This window comes from Vicugna pacos, chromosome 5, assembly GCF_048564905.1.
Source record: "Vicugna pacos chromosome 5, VicPac4, whole genome shotgun sequence".
NCBI classification, from domain to species: Eukaryota; Metazoa; Chordata; class Mammalia; order Artiodactyla; family Camelidae; genus Vicugna; species Vicugna pacos.
The window spans coordinates 35,259,288-35,276,729 of NC_132991.1; the positions used below are offsets into that span (position 1 = coordinate 35,259,288).

The 17,442-nt window shown below is 35.8% G+C and overlaps 1 protein-coding gene across 1 annotated transcript in view; it reads right to left on the reverse strand.

Annotated features, from left to right (window-relative positions):
* Positions 1 to 1,872: 1,872 nt before the first annotated feature.
* Positions 1,873 to 17,442, reverse strand: part of PLA2R1 (phospholipase A2 receptor 1) — a 103,894-nt gene continuing 88,324 nt past the window's right edge. Inside the window, exons 24-30 of the mRNA XM_006196204.4 lie at positions 15,868 to 16,106; positions 14,139 to 14,307; positions 12,231 to 12,371; positions 11,643 to 11,759; positions 10,362 to 10,538; positions 8,024 to 8,056; positions 1,873 to 7,877 (exon numbers count right to left, since the gene is read on the reverse strand). Coding sequence (XP_006196266.3) covers positions 7,666 to 7,877; positions 8,024 to 8,056; positions 10,362 to 10,538; positions 11,643 to 11,759; positions 12,231 to 12,371; positions 14,139 to 14,307; positions 15,868 to 16,106 — 1,088 coding nt within the window. The 3' untranslated portion in view covers positions 1,873 to 7,665. The remainder of the gene's footprint in view (positions 7,878 to 8,023; positions 8,057 to 10,361; positions 10,539 to 11,642; positions 11,760 to 12,230; positions 12,372 to 14,138; positions 14,308 to 15,867; positions 16,107 to 17,442) is intronic.

Consider the following 17,442-nt stretch of genomic DNA (forward strand, 5'->3'; position numbering starts at 1 on the left):
TTGCCCTTTAAAAAACCCTGAATATTATAGCTGATTGTTTAAAACTGCATGCACTGTTGTACTTCAAATTTCACAGCATAAAAATGAACAAATCTGAGTTTTCAGTTGTATATTGAATTGTAAACATTGAAGATAAAATTCTAAATGCAGTAAATTCTTGTAAATAATTCAAGATACCAAAAGTTTCATCAGGCTTTAGAGAACCGTGAACAGCTAAGTCAATGTTTCTAAAATAGATAAAACTTTTAAATGTTGATTTCTAATGTTCAGTTATAAAAGCTTTATGTTTTTGAGCATAAGCCATTATTTTTATGACTAAGAATTAAAAGAGCCATGGTATGTGTTAATTATGTTGCTCATATAACACATGCTATTGATTTTAAACTGAAATTGTTTATGGAAGTAAACATTAATGCCATGGTATGATCAGCAATGTGTATTTGCTCGCCCTTTCCATTCCACTCCAGTAATAACATATTATAGGAATAACTATAATCAAGTTGGCTTTAAATGGATTTAGCCATAGTGTAAAGGTAATAATGTATGCCATTCTTGTGATTGTCTTTTTTCTGAGGATTCAAAAGTTAGGTGTGTGTAAATAAGGTCCATCTTTTTTTCAGTATTGTCTCCAGACTAAAAAACGTCTTCAGTATTGTTCCAAAACTAAAAAATAAGAATGTTTTATCTAAAATTTCCTACTATGTAATAGGCATTGCTCTCTCTTATTTCTCTTTCTCTACCTGACAGAATTAATCAGTACCCTTTCTTTCTGATTCTTTTTATCCTGTAATTGTTTGTATCACATTGTATTACACTTTTAATTTACATATTCCTCTTCCCCTGAGACCTCATGAGTGCAGAGATGGGGTTTTATTCATATTGCCAGCTCCAGAGCCAAGGGCCCTCCCTGGGCCACAGTAGGCTCTCAATAGATGTTTACTGATCAGAACTGATTATCGATGCACTGAAGTGCTGCCCACTTATGTAACAGTGCTTGTAAGACATATCAAAGGATATCAGACTTCCCACTGGGTGTTTATGATCTAAAGCTGGGGCGGGCACACTTTTCCTGTAAAGGGTGAGATGGTATGTATCATAGTATCCTTTTAGACTCTGCTGTTGCAGTCTGGAAGCTATGTTCCACTAACTTTATTTACAGAAACAGGCAGCAGGCTGGATTTAGCCCTGCCAATCGCTGCTCTATATCATTGTTTTGGGGGGTGGAGGAAGAGGAAATAAAGATTCCAACCATGTATCATAATAATCACCACAAAGTTTCTAATAAATGTTGGCGGTAAGAATTATGGTGGATGTAACATTTTGAAATATCTCCCAAGTTTTGTTCCCTAAGAACGAAGAAGAAACTCAGAAGTTTTCTTTTTTCCTCTTCTGTACCCCGCCTCCCATGAAGACTAAGCTCAGAGGTTGTAGTGAATAAGCAACAGGAAGAGAAGTAGAAGTGCTGACAAGGCACTTGGGAGGCGAAACAAGAGTGTAGAGACGGGAAAGCAAATAGAAATAAATGTGGCTGACAACAAGACATATGTTAGTCCAAGGCCTCCTGTGTTTGGGGGTGGGGTGGGGATTGGCTTTTAGACTGAAGAAAAGCTGGGTTTTGCTTGCTTCTCATTTGGGACAGAAGAGAAAGAATGTCATATAGCAGTGGTCCTCAAACGTTTTTGCTTGCATACTTCCTGAAAGAATTTTGAAAAAAAAAAGTATGTTATCCCTTCATACATTTCCAATTTGACATCTAAAATTTTTTTATAATCAGGGTGTAATTATCATCATATATAAATAATTTCATTTAAAAATAAAAATGTCATGTTGCCCTTTCTATATATCCAATGGAGTCTAACATCATCGCAGATTTTAAACTTTTATTTTGAAATAATTTTAGATTTACAGAAAAGTTGCTGATGTAGTACAGAGAATTCCTATACACCATTCACTCAGCTTCCTCAAATGGTACATATCACATGACCATAGTACAATCATTAAAACTAAGACATTAATACCGATACAATACTATAACTAAACTATAGATTTTATTCTAATTTCACATTTTTCCATATGTCCATTTTCCATTCCAGGATCCTACCTTGCATTTAGTTATCATGGCTCCTTACCTTACTCCCATCTGTGACGTTTTCTTAAGTCTTTCCTTATCTTTCATGACCCGGACACTTTTGAAGCCATCAGTTATTTGTGTAATGTTCCTCAATTTGGATTTGTCTAATGTTTTTTATTATTAAATTGAGATTATGCATTAATGGGGACGATACCAAAAAAGACATGTGTCCTTCTAGGGGGTACATGATGCTGGTGTGGCTTATTACTGCTTCAGTTAACCTTTTTCACTTCCTTAAGTTTTCTCCATTGTAAAGTTAGTACTTTCCAATTATGATTAATGAGTATCTTGGAGGCAATATTTTAAGGCTCTGAAATTTTTCCGTTTCTCTTCAAATGTTCATCCATGGATTTTAGCACCCACTGGTGGATCTGTCCTGCAACAATTATTACTGTAGTGTTTGCCTAATTTTTGTTTCTCTCATTTCTTCTGCATTTTTCAATTGAAATTCTTCTGTAGAAAAGAACTGTTGCTTCTCCCCAGTTCATTCATTCATTCATTTATATCAAAAGGGACTCATAGATATTTATTCTATGCTTACAATCCAATATTATTATTGTTCTGTTACACAAAGTATTCCAACTTTGGCTTTTGGGAGCTCCTTCAGGTTGGTCCTGTGTCCTTTGGAAATTACCCCATCTTTTTGTGAACATTTCCTTACTTTCTGGCATCACAAGATAGTCCAGTTTCATTTTGTATTTTCACTGTCCCAGACCTGGAATCAATCACTTCACCAAGGAGCTCTACTTCCTTTGATTGGGGATACCATGACAATCTGAATTCTATTATAATCTATTTTAAAATAGAAATACAAACAAAGGAGTAGAGAACTTCTAAGTTTCTGGGTCCAGAAGCACTTGGTCTTTTTAGCAGTCAGAGATTCTTGTTTTGTTTTCCCTTTAATCTTATTTCCCATTCCAACTCCCATCCCACAGAATTTTTTCCTAATATATTTTTGTTCTTGGAAGTATCTTATTCGTTGTCGTATTTCCCTGAAGTAAAAAATACATATATATATATATGTAAGCTGAAATTATTTTAAAAAAACTTCCCTGTGAGCATAGGCTGTGTTACACATTTTCTGTATCCAGTTGCCATTTCAATTACTGTTAGTACACAGCTGATCAAAACAACATGAACATATTACAATGGCTAATAAATAATTAGTATGTATCAAACTAAAATGTTATAGTGGTGCATCTCTTAATGAAATGGGTGCATCATAGATCAAATTAATCAATATCAATTTAAAATTGCTAGAATGAGTCAGGATTCAGCACAAATTCTATTCCCCTCTACCTTTTTTGTAGCTATATGTGCAGAGAAAATCCGGCAGAGATCACTGGTGCTCACCGTGGTTGGTTACTCTCCTTCCTAACACCCTGGGAAACCTCCCAGACTGACTTGTAGTTGGGTTGGACCCTGTGACTACTTCTGGCCAATGATATGTGAGTGAAAGTGCCATGTTGTGCTTCTGGACCCAGAAACTTAGGAGTTCTCTACTTCTTTTTAAAATGACTATTAACTATGCCTGTTACTCTTTCACTTATAGGCACTTTGTTTTACCTGGCATGCAAAGTAAGGTTGGGAAAAATAAAAATAAAAATAAAAATAAAAATTGTTAATTTTATGCTTTTGTCATTACTATTTTTCTATTAAAATATCTTTTATCTTCGCGTATGCTTTAATCAGAACACTAGAACTGCACATATAGTTCATTTAATTTAATGAAAATGTTCATCATAAAACTTAATTGGTAAAACCAATCCTCATTGTTAAACAAATGAGCCAAATAAGAAAATGTTCAGAAAAAGTCTGATTTCATTTTTTCAATTCAAATAAGCATAATACTTATCCTCAGAGCTCAGTTAGGAATCTAAGATAAATAAAGCTACAGAGCTTTTCACCCAAATTAACACTTCAAGTCCTTATCAATAGTTACACTTTCTTTACTTTGCTCTCCCCAGATTTTCTTTCCAGAAATAGTCTTTTATTATAGACAGGGGCTGGACGAGATAAAGTCTCAAAGGAAGGTACTTAGCACTTCTGCATTTATATATATATAATTATATATACATTTGTATATACACATATACACATATATAATTATATATACACATGCGCAAAGTGTATTAATTTAGACTATCCCAACGTGGGGCAAAATAACTCATTTCTAACTCATCACTTCATCCTTAACAGAAAGATGTATGAACACAGGAAAAGACTTGAGAATTTACACTGGGTTTATAAATTTCTTTATTAAAAGAAGTTTCACTGACATCATTATTTTGAAATTTTTTCTTTGTTTGATGCCATGGAGGATTTTCCCAAGATAGGGCATCATAGTAATATTTGAGGTGAAAGCCATTTTTTAAAGATAGAAATGGGCATTTCTGCAAATTGAGGTAGGAAAGAAGAACCAGCATGACACCTTGATCTTAGGCAAGTCAATTCTAAGAAAGAATATATATGATGGTCAAAGAGTCTGGAAACTGAGCTCCTTAAAGATACCCATGCCCCGGTATCCCTCAGGGCACATGTCCTCAACTTAAAGACTGTTAACTTAGAGAATGTATTTCTGTAGCCTATAGGAGTAACATAATTAGTCAAAGACAGATCTCTAACTCCTTCTGTCAGGCAGAGGTAGGGAACCCACTGGGGACACCCAAGGCCTTAGGAGATGTAAGCTCTACTGTATTGGAGGAGCCTGACCTGATGACTGAATAAAGGAGAGTCTTTCTGCTAGCCCGTGTTGGTGTGGATGAGAAACATACCTTTGCTGTGTTAAGCCAATGAGATTTTGGGACTGTCTGCTACAGGATTAAGCCTCCCCTGACTAAGAGAGTAGCTGATGGTGTGCTGGGTGGGGTCTCACTACTGCAGAAGTGATTTAGCCTTATTGCCAAGAACTGTAATGTCCAGGTAGGGGAATGAATGGGAGTCATGGCCAATTCTCCAGGGATAAGGCAATGCCAGGGAGAGCCAGGATGGGGCCAAACCAAAGAGAACAGACTACAAGTTACACTAACTATAGACTTCATAGAGATGCCAGCAGAATTCCCAGGTGTGGGCCAGACAACTACCCTCAGTGGACACCAGGTAACACATCTACAGTGAGTTATCACCTGCTCCCCACAATACCACAAGGACAGAACAAGTTCTCATATATCCAACCACCATTTTGAGGAGGGAATGGAAACTCTGGAAGACTGAATGTCCATCTAAAGAGACCATCTACTCCACACTTGATAGGGAGTGGAACTTTCAATAGAAGAAACATTTAAACTGAAAGAAGGCTGTTGGAATTGGATCAGCCCTGGTTATCTTTAAGTGGAAAATCCAAGATTTTTCATTACTCAGAGTTATAGAAAATAATTTATTTTTTTTTTTGGAGGGGGCACATTAATGGTATGTGAATGAGTTTGTGACCCTGCTACTTTTTTTTCTTTTCAAGAGTAGCTATGAAATCTAGTTCAGATTAAAAAGAGATGTGGAAAAAAGTTTTCAAAAGTGCCTGTATACAGATAAAACAGTGTATTTCAGTACTTCCCATTTCTGAAATTTCAGTACTGAGAAGTAGTGCATGATCTGTCCATGGGGATGCAGTTCAATACTAAATAAGAAGGTACAGAGCATTGATGAGCAGTACAGGTTTTTTCCTGCAAAACCACTTTATTTTGACATATTTTGTCAGATTTTTATGTGTGACTGACTACTCCACTTCAATATACCTTGACTAGAAGGATAATTGATTAGCAGTTTTTACCAAGCTCACTAAAAAGATCAGAACTTTAATTTCACTTGACAGATTGTTAATTTGGGCTTTTATAACTGTTAGTCCAGGCCAATTATTCTTTTGAGTCATAAATATACAACGGCCACATGATGTAATGTTAAAAAAAATAAAGTTCCAAAACTTGAACAAAATTGTGGACATAGATTGTCTCAATGTGTAAATTACACAGTAGTAGCAAAGGGCTGCTTTTGGAAGCTGCATTAACTGTTTCAGGCCATGAGGACTCTATTCTTAGGACATGTTCTTCAAACTGTATTTCTGATGATGACGGTTTTCCACTTAGAAATTTATTCATACTTTCTCCTGCGGAACACCTTGTGACTTGTGGCCACTAGTTCTGAGGCAACTGGTTGTAATAATTAAAATGCACATTCTAGGTAGATCCCCCCAGTTTCTCTCTATCGCAAGGCCTTACTTAACTTTCATAACCACCTGATACTTTCTCTATGCATTTCTTTACTGGTTTACTGTCACTTTTCCTTCATTAGAAAGTAAGTGCTCACTCTGATACCCCCAGTGTCTAGAATGACTCTTGGTTCTTAATAGGAACTTGATAAACATTTATGTAATGAGTAAACTTTTGAATATTGATTGGGAAGTCATTTTTCTTTATAAGAAATTAATGAAGGAAGATCAAATCTGTGATTTTTAATTTGTGGATAATATCATACTTTGAATCACTTTTTAGTGACTACACTGACTAGTCCAATGCAAATAGAGTTGGTTCCCCCAAACCATAGTTTACTAAATAGAAATCCCCAAATAAACTCCTTTATATAGCAAAGGTGTCTGGATTACAACTGGACAGTAATTTATTTAGTACTTCTCAACATATCCTCTAGTCTAGTTCTAATGAAACTGTAATTCAGAACTTTAATTTTTCCCCTTTAAATTCAAGCTGTATTTTGTATCTTTTGGTTGCTAGGAGTGGTATATATTTTATACCTTTAGATTTTAATAAAGCTCATGAGTTTTAAAAGTATTAATATCTCAATAAATTCCTTTGAGCTAACTATAAGATCTTTTTAACTATCTAAATTTGTCATCATTTAGTAACATAATTTTAGGCCACATTGTGTGGTTGCTTATGAAAGTGTCCTGCTAACCAAGATCTTTACTATTTAAAGAAGGATTATTTTTCTTCTCCTTTAGTTTGAGAAGTCAGAACTAATAAAGATAAATGTCACCGTAAGTACTATAGTCCATAACCTGTGAGTTTTAAGCTTAGAAATTAGTGTTTTCCAAACCCTGCTGTTAAATGATTGAATCAAAACCAAACAAACAAGAAACCTCTTAGGAGCCTTTTTTCCTCTCTTATACAAGTGTAGGGCTTTAAAATTTGTTTTGCTCACTCTCTCTTTTAGTAGAATGAGATTGGGTAAATGTCTGAATAGATACCAGATTATTTTTAAAATTCGCAGAAATTTTTGGTAGAAGCACATTAATGCAACAACTGTTACTCACATTGGTTTGAGAGTTTTCAACTGGGAGTTTCTTTTCATAGTTCTTGTTTTCTGAATAATCGTTGTAAAATTTCCCCCTTTTAATAATAGATCACAGTTTGAGGAAATGAATAAATCAACACCCATCTGATTTGGTTACAATTCAAAACCAGTAATCACTTTAAGAATAATTAAACTGGTGATACAATTCACATTATAGTGGCATCTGGTCTATGAAGGAAGATACTCTTCTTGACTCATTCTCATGGCTGTGGCATTCTCTCACTTCATTATTATTAATCATTCTTCTCAAGATCAGAAATGAGAATATTTTCTTCTAAATGTACTCTTCTAAAGTTCGTTGTAGGATAGTAAGGATTTCCAAACTCTGCAAGTCTCCTGAAGATAACCCTACTATGTTTGTATATGCAGAAGGAAAGTGTGGAGATTGCCAGAATTGCTATCAGTGTCATTGCTACTGCAAGAGGTATAATGCTGTGACTTGGTCCTAAAAGAAGGTGAAAAAAAAAAAAAGAAAAGAAAAGAAAAGAAAACTTAAATGACAATGAAGTAAAATAGATACTGTCACATAGTTACTTTCTGTTTTATTATTTCTGTGAAAAATCAAATTGTTTTCTACTGTTCCAAACCTACCTTTTCCTGGATGTTCCTTTACTGTGTGAATATCTAAAATCAAATACAAAAAATATTGAGATGAATTTTCCTTTTAATTCAGCAAAGTTATGTCACTATTTATAGCAGGGCTCAGCCAACTATGACCCATGGATCAAATCTGGGCCTGTTTTTATAAATAATGTTTTATTAGAACTCAGCCACACTAATTTGCTTCTGTTGTCTTTGACTGCTTTTCTGCTATAATGGCAGTGTGACAGGGACCATATGGCCCCCACAGGCTAAAATATTTACTACCAGGTCCTTTACGAGAAAAGTTTGCTGACCCTGATTTATAGTAATCATTATTAGTGCTCACAAACACGCTCACTGTTTGTTTTTTTTTAAGTGGAAGAATCCCCATCCAGTCTCAGCACTGTGCTGCAATAAAAATATGAGTAACGTATAGTCCCTGCCAGCAAGGAACTCAGTTTGGTTGGAACTTGATGTGGAGTTGGTCCAGCAATGATAACCTCCCTGGCTTTTTTGCAAAGATTTTAAAAAATCAGCAGCTTCTCATCTTTTAGATCTCCAGAATCTTGGGAAATGAGTAATACCTTCTTCACTCAGAAAGTTAAGAGAGTTCCTGTTTGAGGATCTTCTACTGTAAGAATACGTACTTTTCAGGTAGACTTTATGTCAAAATTTGAACTCTGCTATTTTAATCTAGGTAAAGATCCAGAGAAATATGTAGTCCTTGGTGCAGGACTTATGCCCATTTACCCTTATAGACTTGAAAGAAATGTCAACATTTTTACCAGTAGAAAAGCCATATTTAAAAAAAAAAACCCTTGACCTTGTAATTTAAAAATAATATTGTATACTTTTGCATAATATTATTGAGAACATCTATTATTGTATATGTGCAAAGATACTTTTTAAACAAAGACTATTAAATGAGCATTCATTCTCAGGATTGAGGCAGTGGGCAGGTATAGAAGGGGCATGTGGATTCAGAAAACTTGGAGTGTAGTCCCCCAGGTACATGTTTGGACAAGTACTCTTCTCATCTGTAAAATGGGAATATTGTATTGGCTCCACTGCCTTGGAAAGTTGCTGTGAAGGATGAAACAGGTGTCCTATGTAGTACAGTGAGCTTTAAAGTCCTGTACAGACTCGAGGTATTTCTGATTTGTTCTTGATATGCTAGTAGTCGCTTGGGCACACTATTAGGTTAGTCCTGTTTTCCACACAGAGTTGATATCCACACTATTGGAGTTTCTTGTTTCCCATACCTACCAGTTTTTGTTCCTTCACTCCCAGGATCCAATCAGTCACCAAAGCCTGACGATTTTTTTTTTCCATTTCCACCCTTCCTTTTTGTTCCATTCAAATTACAATAGTCTCCTTTTACATTGGATGGATATGACTCCACTGTAGGTGTCTACAGAGCACAGAGGAGTTCCCTGTGTCCTTTACCATGAAGTTTAGCTCTTTAGGCTAGCCTGCTCTGTGGATGGATCCTACAGTAATACGGATTTATTCCCATCACTGCCTGACATGAGCCCTTCACTTGAGTCTAACCTCATTCTCAACTGCTACCTTTAGTCATACTGGAATCTTTGTCTGATACTCCTTCCCTCCTCTCTTCTCTTCATCTTTTGTGATTCCAAAGCCTCATCCTCTCTCTGAAGCCTTCTCCAGGGGCCCAGGCCACATCAATCCCTCCTTCTCTATAATACTGGCATTTAGAAACTATTATGATTATTATAAACACCTTCCCACTGTTAATGATCCTTGTTAACATCGTATCTTCGAAATCTCTGCTATTATTTGCAACTGACTAGAATTTCCTGGCTTAGAATTTCAACTGACTAAAATTATTTTTATCATTACAAACTAAGTATATAGCTCAAGATGAAGTTAAAATATGATTTTTATAACATATTATGGCTTGGAACAGAGAATCACATCTACTTAACCACAACAAGGATACTGAGGCCTGGATTATATTTCCTGGGAACAAAGATGAAGCTTAAAAATTCTGAGTACCAGTTGCTTGCTGGTATAAGTTTCCAGCTCCATTTGCTTGAGGTTAAACTGCTTGTTTGCCCATTAGTTTAACAGCTGGGGTGACACAAGAAAGTCACAGTCTTTGAGATGATTTATAATGATTTTTTCTTCATATCAGAGAAAGAAAGAGCTGAAATGTTGTTCTGTTATTTTCTGACTCGTTTGATATAGAACAAGATGATAATGTCAGAATCGATCTGAATAGTTTCTTATTACTTGGGTTTTAAAAGCTTTCAGTGCTAAAGAGAGGGGTCAGCTTTAGGCAGGGGAGAATCAAAATGAAGAATTACCTTCTGACTTTACCTACCTGCTTCCATTTTACATATAAATCCCTTTTTTTCTTGGCATGAGGATAATTGCCACACTCCTTCGGGAATCCTCAGGGCCACACACAGATGGGGTTCGACGTGGTTCATCTCTGGCTTCCGAATCCCCCAGTTTGACTGGTCTGTGGGAGTTCCATCAAACCACTTTATGGTTTCATCTGTGGAAAACATGTTGACTTATTATGAATTATGTACATGGTTATCAAACATATTAAGACTGGAATAAACCATAAAAAGCAGCCCCTAATTTAATGAGACTCTCTCCTTGTCTGATGCATTCAGCTCAGTAGGTACACTCATGAACTCCACATCTAGAGACAGGTATTATAAAGTTGCCTTGTGACCTACTCCCTTGATTTTAGGTATATTGTTCTAATTAAGTTCATTTAAGATAACACGTTTCTTAATGTAACAGTTTGAATTTTGAAAAATTCCCGTTAAATAACCAATTTAAAGAAATAATTTGAAGTCCTAACATCGATATGACAAAATGGCTCACTTTCTGAAGAGAATTTTGCAGTGAATTTCTTTAAAAAGCAAACAGTGGTTTACCAAGGGGTGGGGGCAATGGTAGAATCCATCTACCTGTGGATGATAAGGGGGTAAATTGTCTGAAAAGGATGTAAAACCAACAATAAAACTAAGTAAAAGTCTGTCAGCTTTTTATTATCACCATGTGCTAGAAATTTTAAGCAACATCAGTGATTGAAATACTCTTCCTTACCAGGGCAGACCCATCCTCCACCCTGGTACACCACTGTACCAAGTTCTCCGTGCCAATAAAAATAATTTTCTTTACAAGTAATTTCAATAACCATCAGTTACATAGAGAAAAGAATACCATGCTCTTATCTGATTACAAACTCTGGTTTTTGTAAGTAGCAAATAATAATCCTAATAGTACTATTTATCATGGAAACATTTCCATAACTCTGTTGTGCTTTTGTAGCATTTATGAACTGGGAGTATTTTCAAGTCCATATGGTTTTGGTGTCCATGAACACAAAGTTCCAGCCAAGCATCTTCGTGATGTGAGATTAAGTATAAGATAAACTTACTTGTTTTCATGGATCATTTCAGAGGACAAGAGGGTATAAAACAGGGTTAGCAATGTTGTTTTTGGGAGAAATGGCTTTAGGATTTATGCTATTTTTTCATGGCAGATGTATCTAAGGCGAGTTTTCTGGTTTGCAGATGCCATTTCCACCAACCTTGACCACTGTATATTTATTTACACCCTCTCCTCTACCCAAATCACTTACGGTCACCATCAAACTGAGCATTCAGCCAAACCATCTGGACAGAAGAACTGAAAGCAATAAGCTCTTCTAGGAGAAATGAATTTTCAGCCTCATCTTTGATCGTTAAAAGATTAGATCCTATAAAAAAGACAAACAGCAAATGAATAAGTATTTGTGTTTACATGTAAATACAATTAAAATAATGTCTTCTGTACCTAATTTGTAAAGTTCAGCCTTTGAAAAGTGAAAAGTTCCATTGTACATAGGTGATTTTTGATGAAGATTTTAAAAGTAGTATGGTATTTATTAAAAGATGCAAGCTTGTACCTAAAGTATAGATATTAATTTTAGGAAATATTAAAGATTCATAATTCAAATCTATTCAAAGGGAACATTTTCTTAGGAAAGTGCAGTATTCTGAGACATCATTTTGGGTTTTTAATTCTATACTGGACGTTGCACATACTGGCCATTGCCCAAATGCAACAACATTTATTTTTTCAATTGTTTTTGTTGCTCCTAAAGTCACTATATAATCAGACAAAAAACAATACATTGAATGTCAAGAAGGAACACATTGAAAGCATTTTACCACCACAAAAGAATTACCTTCCTTTTTGCAAAATTCATGAGCAGCCTCAAAACTTGTACTGTCTAGGACTGTAGAAAAACTGTAGCAATTACTTCTGAATTTTATCCAGGGAATAGATGTTTCTGAGCACAACTCTGGGTCTTCATATGGTCTTGTTTCTATGAACAAAATCAGTTATGATTTCAGGGTGGTGACTGGGTTCATTTATTGAGATAAACATTGCATTGAATTCTGTGAAAGACCAAGATAAAGATATGTAATGAGATTTTCATGATAATACTCTGAAAGAGTGGGTTTAATGTGAGTGATTACAAAACTAGAAATGGTTTATGGCATGTCTGACAGAAATAATCTTTATCTATGCATACCAGGGTATATTAATGTATAGCTTCATAGGCTTAGTTTGGGTGCTGCCCGGGTGAAGGTGGCTATCTTTCATATTTACAATTAGTATCCTAAAGGTTGGGAAAACTGGGAGATGTGATTCGTAGATTACTGGTAGCTGAATAAAGTTGGCAAAATGTACTTCCAAGTGTGCAAAATGTGTTCCATTCAGTGCTGAATATTACAGACTTAGTAAATCCTTACCTGCTAATCAACCTATGAGAGAAAATAAGGCATTCAGTAAAGTATCATAACATAGCATAGCATAGCATAGCATAACATAAAACACATAACTAAGGAAAATTTGGTGTAGACTTTGTTCCAGAGGGCAAGCCTGAGAGTCAGACACACCCACACTGAGAGTCTGGGTGTGTGGCTATGAGCATGTTATCTATCCTCCCAACACTTTGGTTTCTTTGTCTATAAAAGAGAGCTAACAATCACATCCTTCTTACAACTTGAGAAGTTTAAGTGAGCTAGAGCCTGACACTTAAGCACTCAATAAATGCAGTGTTATTGAAAAAAGAAGGCTAATTTTTTATCATATTTTAGAAGCAGAAATAGCTCTTTCAATATATATGGCTATCATTTACATTTCTATCCTGAATTGTTTTGATCTGAAGTTGCACAATATATATGCTATTTGACTTACAGTATCCAGAGTATAAGGAAATACATGCATACTTACTAAATGAGAGATTTTAAAAAGAGACCAGCTAGTGTTAAGGAACTCTCTTTTTGTACACCATAGCAACCAAGGGGAAGGGGACCTGGTGTAATGGGATAAACATCACATCAGAGAGTGAGAAAACTTGTCTTCAAACCCTGCCGCTCTTGACAGACATCTATGAGATCTTCAGGAAGCTATTTAATGCTCTGAGTTTAAGTTTCATCTTTAAAATAAAGTTCACCTGGTTGGGTCAGGTGAACTTAAAGTGTGATGAGATATCATTATCATTATTATATATATATAACCATGATCATGATGATGACAATGGCTCTAGAATCCTATTACTCTTTGACTTAAATATAAACCCTCAGTCTGGTGTTCAAGGTCCTCCACATATGCACCTAAGCTATGTTTCTAGCCTAATTTCCTACCCTTCCCTTACCCAAAACCTGCAATGCAGGGAACTATTAATACCGCCTTTGCGTTATACATGCCCAATCTTTTCTTCCTTCTGTGTCTTTGCCCAAGCTTTTCTGCACAGAATGCCTCTCCATGTCCCATAATTGCCTGATTATATCCCACCCATTCTTTAAGGCCAGTCTCTACAGCCATGTCCTTCAGGACGCCTTTCTACTTTCCCCCAAGTGGATATGATGTGTCTTTTCCTCGCTAACCCCCACAATACTTGCTGCATCTCTTATATCATTTGGTAGCACTGCCTTGTGTAACATTTATTTATCTGTACATCACCTACCAGGCCAAATGCTTCTCGAAGGCAGATGCTCTTCCTCATAGCTCCTGCTTAGCACAGTGTCTTGCATACATTAGATGCATAGTACACATTTCTTGAGTTGCATAGACTTGTACCTACCAGTGGGCACATGACAAATGGCCCCTTGCAGAAACGACTCGCAGTCTGTGGAACTCCAGTGTCCACTCGTGTCGGCAAAAACACAGTCACCCAGGAAGGATGACTCATCGTCTTTCCAAAAAGTGAAGGAGAATTTGGTGCCATCTGTCCAGTCAAAATGAAGACCATTCTGTGGAGGGAAATTAAACCATCATTTCCTTGCCACAACTGCTGGTGGCATCACCCAGTGATGTCTGAACAGCCCTCAATTCACACAAAGATTTGCATTTCCACATCTAGACTTACACTTCAGTGGGTAGGACAGCTTGTGATGATGGCCTAACAAAAAAGACTACCTGCCACAAGTAATATCTTTTTTAGTTTTTGGGAATCCTTAAATCCCTGCCACCATAATTTCCCAGTAAGCAATCAGAGTGAAGTTGAATCAATAGCTTGTCCTTTACACACAAATAAATTTGATTGATCAAAGATTCAAACATAAAATTGAAAACATAAAAGTGCTAAGGAAAACTTGGTGAAATATTTTATACTCTTGACGTTGGGAAAATCTTTCTAGGTCTGATAAAAAAAATCCAGAGGCCATAAAGTAAAATTGACTACATAAAGTTAAAACATTCTGTAATATAAAACTACAATAAATAACCACAAAATAACATCCATTCAACCATCCCACTGACAAGGATTAAAATTTTGACATACCCAGTGTTGGCAAGGATGTGAAAAAAAACTAGATGTTATCACACACCATTGTTAGCATGTAAATTGGCACACACTTTTGGAAGGCAATCTGCCACCACTTGTTAAAGTGTACTTAGCGACTTCATTTCTGGGGATTTATCCTACTTGTACAAGGATATTTGTTGTGCATTGTTTGGAGTTGTGAACTGGGAAGAACCCAAATGTCGATTCACAGCAGAATGGTTTAATAAATTGTGGTATATACTTATATGCTGCTGTCCTAAAGAATGTATTAGATTTTTATGTGCTGACATGGAAAGCTATACAAGGTATATTAAATAAACCAAGTTTAAGTGCAGCATATATAGTATGAACTCATTTGTATTTAAAAAACAGTATACAAATTAATCCATTACATGTGTATATATGCACATAGAAGATTTCTAAATGATGCACAAGAAACTGTCTATGGTGATTGACACTGGGGAGTAGAACTAGAGGTCAGGATAGAATAGATTTACTTTGCAGTAAACTGAGTGTGTAACACTTATTTAAAAAAAGAAAATTAAAAAAATATTACTTTTCAAACCACATTCCTAAAGTGGGGGAAGAATAATCCACATGTTAAATTCCAAAGGGTACTGAATTAATTAATAACCAAATTTCTAGGCAGGAAGCATGGTTCATTTTTCTTAGGGATTCCTTAAATGCAACAAGCTACCCAAACTGCAGGTGCTTGAGTTTAAAATGCGTTCCGGCTTGCATATTGAGGCAGTATCCTGCAATGGCTCAGAGATTTTCAGAGAACCTTTGAAGGGCTTTAATTTTCAGAAATTAGGCAAGTAGATGTTTACTCTAAAAAGGTGTGCAGCTTTATTTTATAGTCATAGGCTGCTCATAAGTTTGGTCAGTAGTGATTGTAGAATTCAATTACTTAAATGTATTATTTTGGTCATTTTTTTCTGTGCTAATTTCAGTGGCTATATCACTAAGGAAGTAGATGAGAAACTTAACCATGCCAAGATTGTCCAAGAGATTTTAGGACACCTACATCTTCAGTGAACAGTCCAATCCAGTGTGCATGTCCCAGCCGGCTGAGGATAACGGTGAGGAAGGACTGGTGGTACTGGTCTGTAATGCTGACCAGTTCTGCTCCATGCATTAGGCAGGTTTTCATTGCTGTATACCAAGTCATGTTCGCATTAATTATTTTGTAAGTTCTGTTTCCATATTCTAAGGTACTGGGGATTGGATACATATCAGATGTATTTACACTGTGTCCAGAAGAATCTAGAATAAGAAGGACAAAAATTATTGTAGCATCTGGCTGAGAAAGGGGGAGGCCAAGCTTAGTGTGGAGCTCTGTCACAGAGAGCCATGCTGTTGTTAACATCAGAGGTTTTCTTCCCAGAACTGACTAAAAATGAAGGCAGTACCTGTAAGCGTAGGTGACACTAAAGGATAAAAACACTTGGGAAATTTAATGAATGAGTTTTAAAAAATATAAACATATATTGAATAATTTCTAGAAGATTTCCCATTTTTGACCACTTTTTGGTGGAACTGATGGTGATCTCCTTAGACAGGTTTAATTTTATTAATTATGCTCAGCCTAACACATGCTGTTGGCAGAACTTAATACTCACTAAAAGAATACTGACACATATAATGTAGTCAAATACTGCAATGCAAACATAATTTTATAATTGCATATTCTCAAATATAATACTTTATTAAACTTTTAAGACTATGTGATAGTTGCTATCATGTTTAATATTAGCATGTATAAATTCTAAAAAGAAGTTTAAAAATTAAGTTGATAAATGCTTAGAAAATACATACAGTTCTTATAAATCATTACTATTAATATGTCACCTAGCATAGTCAAGATTGATAAATTAAAAGGCGAGGTTTTCCCACACATGATCATTGGTGCTTTGTATTCATGAGTGGCTGTGATCATGTGAGAACCAAGCTTGTGTGTTACATATGGATGCTTCCTCTTTCATATATGTATTTGCCCTTTTGTTCCGTACTACATTTAGGCTAAATGCAGGAGTCCTAAAACACAGAAACAGGGTAAGAATTCCTGAATTTTCTGATCCAAAGTATCTGGTTTTCTCTCTGTATACTGGTTTTTATCCCTTTTGGAGTTGAAAAGGAGCATGGTGAGGTGTGGATAAGGCCAAAGACCTTGGCCTCAATTCTAGTCCTGACCCTAAATGGCTAAGAGACCTCTGTAGACTTCAAATTTCTGGTCTGTAAGAGGTTACTAAGGCCTTCATCAGAGTGTGGGTAAAATTCAAGGAGATATTCATATAGAGCACTTACTGTAGGATCTGGAACACAGCAGGCACTCAATAAATGCTGCTTCTTACTCTCCCCTCCTCCTCTTGTCACACTCTCCCAAATAAAAATGGCAGAGTGGAGATCTGACTTTTCTTAACACTGTTACCTCCATATAGCAGTAGTACGTATTGTAAAACCAAAGTGAAATTAATCTGTTCACCAATTAAATTGAGATGGAGCACTTTTCATCATCTGTTCTTCTTTGCTAGAAGTCTATTAGCCAGCCGAAATACCGAGTCTAAACATTATTTACACAAAACTGATATAATAACAAAGT